At 38.7% G+C, this 11,481-nt stretch overlaps 2 protein-coding genes across 2 annotated transcripts; both read right to left on the reverse strand.

Moving 5' to 3' along the window:
* Positions 1–433: 433 nt before the first annotated feature.
* On the reverse strand, positions 434–4,734 carry LOC108273028 (transmembrane protein 238). Its single transcript, XM_017481999.3, has 2 exons — positions 4,218–4,734; positions 434–1,534 (listed from the first exon to the last, which is right to left on the reverse strand). The coding sequence occupies exon 1, from the start codon at positions 4,647–4,649 to the stop codon at positions 4,224–4,226; it is 426 nt and encodes a 141-aa protein (XP_017337488.1). The 5' UTR covers positions 4,650–4,734; the 3' UTR covers positions 434–1,534; positions 4,218–4,223.
* A 1,366-nt stretch (positions 4,735–6,100) lies between these two features.
* LOC108273025 (uncharacterized) lies at positions 6,101–8,099 on the reverse strand. Its single transcript, XM_017481994.3, has 2 exons — positions 7,583–8,099; positions 6,101–7,415 (listed from the first exon to the last, which is right to left on the reverse strand). The coding sequence occupies exons 1-2, from the start codon at positions 7,669–7,671 to the stop codon at positions 6,992–6,994; spliced, it is 513 nt and encodes a 170-aa protein (XP_017337483.1). The 5' UTR covers positions 7,672–8,099; the 3' UTR covers positions 6,101–6,991.
* Positions 8,100–11,481: the final 3,382 nt, after the last annotated feature.

Genomic DNA, 11,481 nt, shown 5'->3' on the forward strand with positions numbered 1-11,481 from the left:
GGAATTGCCTGACGGTCCCTTAGGCACCTTGTGCAGTGATACCGGTTCAGAGCATTCTGAGGTGTGAAACATTCTGTAACTCTAATACACGCTGGCGTTTTTGAGTCAATGTTTTATGTCCGTATAAAATAATTGAATATTATTAAAACTACTGGTGTTGATATCTGTGTAAGACTGTTGCCTCTATAGAACAAGGACAGGGGAAAGTGAATATCCAGCGAATATCAAACCTAAAACTGGCTTTATCACACTGTAAGATTTCCATGTATCTCAGGAATCTCAGATTATGCCTTTCAGATCTTCCATCATGCCTTTCGGCCTGTTCTACAATTACTTCTATTAACTTTTAGTTCTGTGCTTAGAAAGTGTGGTTCTCCTCAGAGCGTTTCAGATCGATCTGGGGAGCCTAAATGAACACACACGGACACAGGCATGCTCAAATAGACATCCGAGTTTATTCATGCAGACCAAGAGTATTTATATACATTGATAACAGCAGTTCGTGGACAGTTTCTACTGGTGCAGGGGCCAGACAGATAGACAAAACAAAACACACAGAACATGAAAAGTCTTTTCAAGAGACAGAAAATACATGTGCCAGCTATAATAAAGGATGGCAGTTAATTAGCTTATTTAAAGAGGTAATTAAATGTATACATTCATCATAGGTATTTGATAGCAGTTCATAATATAAGAGAGTACATAATATAAGAGAATTTCCTTTCACACACACACACACACACACACACACACACACACACACACAGACACAAAACAACCGAATTGGAAATCTTTATACACATTTATTAATTATTTTAGATGTAAACAATGAGATATTTCTTTATTTATACAAATCATATTATTGCACATTAAATGAACTGGTCAAGGTGCATGTTGTGTGTATGTTGATACACACACTGTTAATGATGAGATAAAGTGACAGTGACTCAAAGCTGAGAATAAAGAAAGAAAGAAAGAAAGAAAGAAAGGTCAGTGAAACTGAGTGATGAAGTGATGAAGGCGAGACTTTCTGGACGTTGGTGATTTTCCAGCACGCAGTGAAACCAAACACGAGCTTTTCATTAAAACCTGTCTGACCACTCTCACTTCCTGTCTCTCTCTCTCTCCCTCTCTCTCTAAAGCTCTGGTATTATGATTATTATAAAAGCTCCTGGTGAGAGAGTATATAGGTTGAGCTCATGTAAACATACGGTTGCATCCAGACTCGGCCGGTTTGACTGCGAAATCCTCTCGCTGGAGCAAAATTCACAGAGCAAACACACGGGGTCAGTCGCTACAGCTCCGAATAAACACGTGTAAACAACAACGACACTTTAGAGGAGAAACAAACAAACATTTCCCCTGGATCACTATCACACACACACACACACACAGAAAGTGTGCCTGATACACTACATGTGTAAGTGTATGTGTGCACAGAAATCTGTACAGGGGTGTTTTTTTTGGCAGAAACACATTGAAATAAAGTGACGAGTTCTGTTTTCCAGAGATTATCAAATCCTCCACGTACAACCTGAAAACACAAAGAGGAGTGGTTAAAATGCGATCTAAACACACACACACACACACACACACACACACACACACAAAATCCATCCAGGCTAAATCATGTAGAATGAGAAGATCTAAATGAAATGTCTGTGACTTTCATCTATCAGAAATAAAATAAAACACGAGAAGGTAATAAATAAAACTGTGTGTAAAGCTGAAGTGGACACATGCACTGTGTGTGGTGTGTTTCCGCTCACTGCAAACGTGTTGGGTTCGACAGTAACACTACGTGATCGGACTTTATTCAGACGGGATTAGTTGCCCATGTGGAGGAGTGTAACATGATTATTCTCAGAGTATCTCAGGGGTTTTAGCCCCAATGTTTCAGTCATTTCTTTACAGACAGAACTCCACTTTACACCTGGTAGCTTGGTGGTAAAGGCTTTGGGTTACTGATCAGAAGGTTGGGGGTTTGAGCCCCAGCACCACCAAGCTGCCACTGTTGGACCCTTGAGCAAGGCCCTTAACCCTCTCTGCTCCAGGGGTGCTGTATCATGGCTGCCCCTGCACTCTGACCACAACTTCCTAAGATGCTGGGGTATGCGAAGAGAACAATTTCACTGTGCTCTAATGTATATGTGATAAAGACTTCTTCTTCTTCTTCTATCCCGTCTGAATGATGTGCGAGAGCTAAAAGAAATAAGTTCCTATAGATGTGTAACGTGATGAAATGCTCGGGGGCGATTTCCACTCACGTACGTTGTATTTTTTTGTTTCAACAGTCACTTGTTCTAAACATTCACTGATGTAACAGCTGCACTTACAGACCAGCATTAGCAAATTCAGAGTAAAGAGGATTTCTGAGATATGTTGTGTTGCGTGTATTATGTGTCGGTCTGTGTAGAATCAGCGACGTCTGACTTTATGCTCCTGACTGCTGTCTCCATGCATTTACATACAGCCACTTTAAATACATCTTTACATTTCACTCTACAGGCTGGTTACAGTGTGTGCGTGCGTGCGTGTGTGTGTGTGTGTGTGTGTGTGTGTGTGTGTGTTCTCCTGAACACCAGCCTCACTCTCTAAATGTAAATAGTGTGTAAAACACCTCCATCTTTCTGACACATTAATGATCCCTGTATTGGAGGAGGTGGAAACGTTAAATGAAATCTAATCTGAGACTGTTCACACCGACATCACATGACCACATATCAGACTGATATCAATAATTCAGCACCACAAATTAAGTGTAGAAACCATCACACACACACACACACACACACACACACACACACACACACAACAGATCTGAGGGGAATGAAAATCACACTTTTACACTCTAGGTTTATTTTCAGAAATAATACTTTAAACTCATACTGCTAAAATGAAGACTAATATGTATATTAATAAGTACATTAATAAGTAAATTACACTATATAGTAACAGCAGAGCAGTAATACAGAAGCAGTAGTTGATGACACTGTAGTTTATTACTATTATTAGAACATAAATTGGATTTTTAGGTGTTTTGTTGGTTTATTATTATTTCTGCAAACTTTAGACTCATCATCAGAGGCTTTATCGATATTATTATTAGTAACAATACTAGCAGGAGCATGTAACTGTAGATAATATTTATTTAACCACCTTATATTTGTCATTGTTAATATTAATAAGCATAATAGCAGTTTAGTAATTTTATCACACTATCATGTACACTAAGTATTGCATTATATAATATCATAATAGTAGTATATTATACCAGAGTGAGTCAAAGGAATTAGTTTTTTTTTTTGTTTTTTTTTTTGACATTTCGACTTCTTTACTGTAAACAAGTTATTTATGTCTTTATTGTAAACAGGTGTCACAAAAGTGTATAGTTTTTCTACATAACTTCCATTTTCCACAAAATATTCTTTTGTATTATTATTAATACAATTAACATTATTTCTATTATCTTTAGACTCTTAATATTTCTATTATCTTTAGACTTTAGATGAGTAAGAGCATGTAGCCGCCTGTTCGGTGTATTTCACCATCATATATATTATTATTGTTATTATTATCATTATTATTATTATATTTATTTTTATAAAATTATTATTGTATTGCGTAATGGTACAGTATAGTGGTGTTATGTTTTTTTTATTCTGGCCTACTCTAGATGTTATGTTTTTTTTATTCAGCATGTTCTATGATTAGGATATGAAATATACACGCTGAGAAACAGGTCTAAAATTTGTCACTCTAAGAGAACTGTTAAAGGTTCTAGGTAGAACCCTAAAACAGAGAGTTTCCCTGTCCGACATGTTTACAAGAACATTTGGAAGAACCCCTGAAGAATCCCTTTTAACACTAAATGATTTATTAACTTATTATTATTATTATTAGTAGTAGTAGTAGTGGTAGTAATATTGTTGTTGTTGTTATTATTGTTATTGTTATTATTATTATTATTATTAGTAGTAGTAGTAGTAGTATTGTTGTTGTTGTTATTATTGTTATTGTTATTATTATTATTATTATTATTAGTAGTAGTAGTAGTAGTAGTAGTGGTAGTAATATTGTTGTTGTTGTTATTATTGTTATTGTTATTATTATTATTATTAGTAGTAGTAGTAGTAGTAGTATTGTTGTTATTATTATGATTATGATGATGATTATGATGATGATGATGATGATGATGATGATGAGGCTGAACTCGCCTGCTCTCAGGGTGTCTCGTTGTCCGCAGGTTCGTACGCTTCGTTGGTGTAAGCAGCATTTTTCTCGCTCTTTCCTCCATCATCTTGCTCTTCCTCCTCCATTTCCTGCTCCATTTCCTCCTCCTCGGTTTTCCCGCTGTCTCCTCTCCCCCGCATGGAGCTCAGGCGCGTGGTCAGTCTCCTGGCGATCCGCCCGAAGCCGCTGCGCTTCCCGTCTGCGTCGAGGTTCCCCGCGTACCACATCACCCACATTCCCACGCCAAAGAACATGAGGACGGCGCCGGTGAGCGCCAGGAAATCCCCGTAACAGCGGCCTCCGATCTGCAGGGACCCGCACAGGCCCACCAGCAGCACGATGAAGCCCACCAGGTCAAAGGTCACCGCCAGGAAGAAGAGCGGTGCGCACTGGCCTATAATCCGCTTCAGCTCCATGACTCAGGATGCTGAGGAGTCCGAGAGCGCGCGCCTGCACCTTAAACCGCCTTACCCAGCAGGTAACCGCCCTGCGTGACGTCATCTGCACCTCCTACAGCGCGCGCCAGGTGCGGTCTCCTGTTTATGGATAGCCATCAAGTCCAGAAAAGACTCCCCAAACTCCCCAACACGCGATTTTTATCTCTGCGTCATGACGTGTGATGAGGCGGAGTTAGGCTACTGTTACCACCCTGAAACTAATCCCCAACGCCTCCCCCCCACCAACACACCCCTAAGTGTTTAATTCCTCTTATACCACAGCAATTTCCAACTATTATACTTTTTTACGCATTGCAAAACAACACATCATACATATTATTCCTTACAGTTACGTTTAATGTTACAATACATTTAATGCTGAGGCACATCAGCAAAAATGTAGTTCCTGTTCCTCCTTACAGAACATAATAGCAGCTATAACTTTCATAATAACTGCTGTTACTTTCCGTGAAGTAATTAGTTCATTAATCGATCGATTAATGAACCAATCAATCGATCAGTTAATGAATGTGTGTATTGTCATACAGTTATGGTACAGTTCTCATGAATGACCTCATCCTGACATGTTTTCAGCACTTCCTGGCGCATGAGGCAGATTCTCTCGCACGTTGTCAGTATTTCACCCCACATGGACATTTACCAGGCAAATGCACCTGCATGCAAAATGTCTGCGCTAAGCAAATGTGTTAGAGGTCACGTCCAGTTCTGTGTGCTGTGAGTAAAACGTAACGTGTGCCGAAGCCGAGGCACTGAAAAAGATGGGTCTGACTAAACAGTGTAACGTGGACTGGCTTCAGCTGTTCTACACTTTCTTTACTACAGTCTTTACAACACTGCGGGTCAATCCCGCACTCATTCATCACACAATCAGTAGTCAGTAGTCTGTTTCTACAAATTACAGTTAGTCGCCATGTGTAATTTAGAGCAATATAAATGACATATTACAGGGTTATGTATACAGTCTACAGTATATGTTTCTCATAAAGTAATCTAGAGTAATTACTGCAGTTTATGGTACTCCTATATAAATGCTCATACTTCTCATTACTCATATTTCATATTTGTCAGGTGTAATACACAATACATTACAATCTGTGACTAATATGAGTGGACTAATATGTAGTTGAAGCAATAATGAGTGCCACTCTGCTTGTAAGCTAATTTACAAGCTAAATCACATCAATATTAAATATAATGTCTTTAATGTTTCATATAAAGTATGTCTATATATATATATATCATCATAAACATAATATTTACAGTCAGTCTGTATTTTTTAAACTCTCTCCAACCCTGAGAGCGATGAGGTGCATTATGGGTAGGGTGAATGACGAATGTGATACAGTCATGTTGTTCAAACCCGACACCGGTCGTATTCGCTGAGTGTTTAAAGTCGTTCTGTTTGCAGGAACTCTAAGAATAGAATGAGAAGAGGTATTTTTATGCTATATAAAACTTTTATTTATTTTTTTTAAACAATAGGTGATGCAATACATATACAGTACATGGGTCTGACAGATGCATCCGGTTTAGTGTGAGCTCCGAGTAAAGTTCCTATAGCTGAAGCACTTAGAACGCCAAAATCAGTTTCTGTGAATGGCCGAGTATTGATTTCGACATGCAGAGCACTGATCATTTATTTGATTGTGCTTAAATTTCTCTTTCCGTTCTTGTGAATAGCTATTAGTGTGGCACTCTCAGCACTTTACTGCACTACAATGAAAACGTGGTCCTCCTACACGCAGAACGAACACGATATTGTGATTATTTCCAGTGCAGTTGTTCGGTCAGGTAGGACGAACTTCTAGCAGTGTATCTCTGTGTCTGCGGTAATAATAAAGTCTGTCCTCTGAGCTCATGCCAGAACATTTAGTCACAATGGGCCGTATTCATAGTTAAGTGTGTGCAGTGAGGATTTAATAGAGGATTTAATATCTAGCCCTGATATTTTTTGTAACCTAACTTTGAATACAAGGAACGCAGTGTGAATATCAGTGTAATTTTTAGACTTAAGTCAGCAATTCTGAATAAGGTCAAATCTGAACATCCTTTCAGCACATGCAGTACCGTTTGTCTTTACTCTTCTACACCTGCGGAAGGTAATGATTTATAATCCCAATGTCTGGTGTCAACCAGAAGAGGTGTTCTGGTTGCTCTCACAGTTTCTTCCTCACCACTGTCTCCTCTGGTTTGTTCATTAGGAGTGTTATTCTACATCCAGATTTCCGTAAAGCTGCTTCGTGAATTGAACTGAATTGAATATGCTGTACAGTTTCCCGTGAACATCCTATATTCTTGTCCTACACAGAGTATTGACTTCCATACCAGCTGCACATTCTCTTAAATGCGTTTTGCCTCATTTCCTGAGTAATGGGCACCAGAACTATGCCAATGACAAGCACCATGAGTCCGAACGAGAGCATGACAGGGCCCAGGATGGCGGCGTATGTTTTATATATTCCAGCAAAGTAGAGACCAGTGAAGACGAGGCCACCGATCAGCACACTGCCCCCAGTGGTGATCAGCACAATGGCGTTGCGGTAGAGCTCGCAGGTACTACGCGCTGTTCCAGCGTGCCACGAAAGGCTGAGCACCGTGCCATCGGTGTACGGACTGAGCGGCTCAGGAGTGAGGGAGAAAGAGAGAGAACGAGCAATAGAGAGAGAGTGCTCGGCCAGAGCGATGAGCTCCAGAGGAGACGATGATGACGGCATGGCCGGTAAACTGTGAAGTGATAGAAAGATGACATAAGCTTGCTAGCTTAACACACCAAAAATGTCCACTACTAATAACTAAAAAAGTAAAATCTTGCATTGAAAAGTTGCACCCTGACAAAGCTGCCATGTTTGTTCATAAACTCTCAAGAAAAATTATACTTGGAAAAACTATACCTGGCTGGAAGCCTCAAGGATTTAGTCAAGTAAGCCACATGTTTAGTCTTAAAACCTGCTTCTGATCTCTGATCTACACTCCTTTCCATGAGTCAGTCTCAGTTCCAACATCTCTATTTGTAATGTAGGTTAACGTCTGATGTATTTCTAGTCCCAGTCTCAGCTAGTTCCAGTCCTGTATCCCCAGATCCAATCTCACCCACAGATCCAATTCCAGTCCTGTTCATGTCTCAGATTTGTTTTGTCTCCGATGCACAGAGCAACTCCAATTCCAATTCCCAGTTCCAGTTCCTGTCTTTGCCTCAGATCTTTTTTGGCCTTTGATAACGTTCCATTGCCTTTGTACTCGTCTCAGCCCCTAATCATATTGTAGTCCTTTTCATTGCCTTAGATCTGTTTTGTCCTCTGATGCAGTTCCAGTCCCTTTCTTAGCCAGCTGCAGTACCATGCCTGTCTCAGCCCCTGCTCCATTTCCAGTGTTTGCTTTTCACTTGGCAACATCACTTTGAACAGGGGAGTCCAATCATATCCTCAAGCGGCCAGTGTGGGTGCAGGTTTTCATTCTAATCAAGGAGGAGCCTGATTCCACCTGTTTAATCAGTTGAGCTTGGCTTCCGGTAGAAACAGGTGTGGCTTCTGGTTGATTGGAATGAAAGCCTGCATCAACACCGGACTTTTCCGCATAAGATTGGACAAACCTGACTTTGACCCTTGAAGCCATACATTCTCATCTCCTGATCTAGTTCCAGTCCATGTTTTTGCTATAGACCCATATTGGCCCTTGCTACAGTTTCAGTCCCACTCCTGGCCAGCTCTTTCTTGGTCCTGTACTGGTCACAGCCCCTGATCCAGTTCAAGTTCATCCTCATGCAATATAGTAACATTATTGGCCAATTCTAACTGTCACCCTTTCCCTTCTCTCAGCACATGGCACAGTTCCCATGTCATTTATATTGATTTCACATAATCTGTGTTTGTTTTGTTTTGACATGTGTCTTTGTTTTGGTTCTAGCATTGTCTCTGCCCCATTCTTTCTTTAGTGTATTTCTCAATTGTGTCCATCTGATCCCTCGTTTGATCGTAATTAGTTTGTCTATTTATAGCCTGTTGTGTCTTTGTCTAGTGGTGAAGTCATCATTGTAAGTCTGCGCTCTTTGGTTTTCTGGTTCATGCCTATTTTTGTGTTCTGATTTTGGATCACTGGTTTGTTGCTGTCTGCCTGTGTCCTGCCCCCCTAACGGACTTTGATGATGATCATTGGATTCACTCTAATAAAACACACTCTGTGTATACACACTTGTGTCCTGCTTACACCACATTGCAATAGTCCTGTACCTACCTCAGGTTCCTGATCTGGTTCTAGTCTTTGTCTTGGCCTCAGATCTATTTGGACAGCAATGCAGTTCCAATTCATTTCTCATTCCATCCCTTGTCTCAGGTCCTGATCCAGGTCCAGTTTTTGTATGTACCCCTAATCCAGTTTGGCTTCCAATGTTCCACTTCAGGCTCTAACCTCTCTCTGTTCTCACAGCTCCCCCATGTGTTGCCAAAGTTGCACTACCTTGCTCTGTTGCCCCATTGTTCAGTATCCTTCATGTTTATTCATTTATTCATGTTTCTGGAGATGTATAATACAACCTGGGCTCTGTCACAGTCCCTTCCTACTGTATTTGCTACACCCTTTAATTATAATTATTACATTATTAGCCTCACCAACGTCATGTGTGTCTCCAGTTCAGTGTGTCTCCAGTCCAGTGTGTTGGTAAAAACAACTTTTTTTTTTACTTGCTTACATTATAAAGATGGCATTGTGTGTAAAATGTAGAATTTAATATAATTATCTTTTCATAAGAAGTGAAAGGAAAACAGTTCATTGTAGCGGACTCAGACTTTATGGATCAATAAATATCTAAATTAAACTTAGGAAACGTAATAACTTAATAAAAAACTATACAAATGAAATAAATAAAGCAAGCGGCGCTTAGCAATGACAAACAGAGAATAATTACATTTAGTATGAGTTCCATGGAGATAACCACTACTAGAGTACTAAATAACATACCTGAGTCATAGGTGGTTTTTAAATTCTTAAACATGTATTACATGACTGGTGATGTACAAAGGAAAATTTGAGACATAAAAGAAAAACTTTCATTTTTAACAGTAAACTGCAGCAAATGCAAAGAAGACATCAAATATTTACTAGACCACACCCTCATAAAAATACAGTAAAATAAAATTATTATTATTATTATTATTATTATTATTATTATTATTATTATTATTATTATTCTAAAATGAAGAGAACACACACTTACGTATGTTGTTTAGAAATGACAAAATCCCCAAATATATTATGATGGGAAATCTGTTGGTTTTATATTAATTCAAAATGGTCAGTACAAGATAAAATAGAATAAAATAAAATAAAAAATCCAACTGCTAATCTGCGAAATATTTAAAAATAAAATAATTAGAGTCTTACCTGAAACGCTGCACTGAATGATATCAGAGCTTCAAATCGAGACGAAAGGATCACATCACACACTCTTTACAGTCTGTCCACAAGGCAAGTGTGTGTGTCTGTGTGTGTGTGTGTGTGTGTGTGTGTGTGTGTGTGTGTGTGTGTGTGTGTGTGTGTGAGAGAGAGAGAGAGAGAGAGAGAGAGAGAGAGATTTCTCTCTCAAGAAACGTTCTAACTCACTCCTCTCATCTAATTTAGTGAGTCTTTCCTTCTGTCTTTCTTCCCACTCAGTCATTCACCCTTTCATCCTGATGATGATGATGATGATGATGATGATGAACAGATGATTAATGGAATGATAATGAAGATGATGATGACAATGAATCGTTGGTGAATAATGAATGGTTAAAGAATGATTGACGAATGGATGACTAATGGATTGATGAACGATGGTGGATGTTGATGGATTGATGAATCCTGGTGGATGGATGACAATCACTACATAAATAAACCCTTAATATAATCATGCCATTAGCATGGATGTTAGTTGACAACATTTTGTACATTTGCTAATACTACAGTAAAAAGAACTGAGAAGCTAAGCAGGAAACTGGCATCCTGATTAGCTTTGATGACATATTTTACAATCCAAGGTCAAGCCAAGTGTTTACACACAGCACAGACACATCATTTTATTGTTTTTCACTCTTTTCAATTAGTATTAGCAATGTAGCTCTCAATAAATTTGTTGTAATTCTCAGTTAAATTTTTGTGTCTTCCTCATATGGTAATCTTGTGATCTTCTTTAGTTTTTGATTTGTTGCCATGGAGACAAACTAACACTAACTGTCATAGCTTCTTATTTCTGTACTTCCATCTCTCTCTCTCTCTCTCTCTCTCTCTCTCTCTCTCTCACTCTCTCTCTCTCACTCTCCCTGTTTGTGGTTAATTAGCACTAATGAGCCATTTAGATGTTAATGAAGGCAGAAACTCCATGACCTCTTTTCTCTCCTCAGCTCTTATTTCATTCTCTCCTTCTCTATCTGTTCTTCATTCTCTTTATTCAGTCAGAAACACACAGATCCGACCAAAAGCAGGGAGATGTTTAATGACACCCTTTAACACCACTTCCACACAGATACCACGAATGACACTTGACAGCTGGGGAGTAACAGGAGAGAACAGGTGCATTGTGGATAAGTGTACTGATAATAACAATAATACTACTGATGTTAATAATACTACCATTATTATTATTATTATTATTATTATTATTATTATTATTATTATTATTATTATTATTATTAGCAGTAGTAGTTTCACATAGTAGTTTCATAAGTACAAAACATATTTTTAACTTGGTATTTAATTGATAGTACCTTTCGTTAACTTTCAATTTATATTTTCATTTTATGCTTAATTATTTTTAATTTGT

This window comes from Ictalurus punctatus, chromosome 12 (genome assembly GCF_001660625.3).
Source record: "Ictalurus punctatus breed USDA103 chromosome 12, Coco_2.0, whole genome shotgun sequence".
Lineage (NCBI taxonomy): Eukaryota > Metazoa > Chordata > Actinopteri > Siluriformes > Ictaluridae > Ictalurus > Ictalurus punctatus.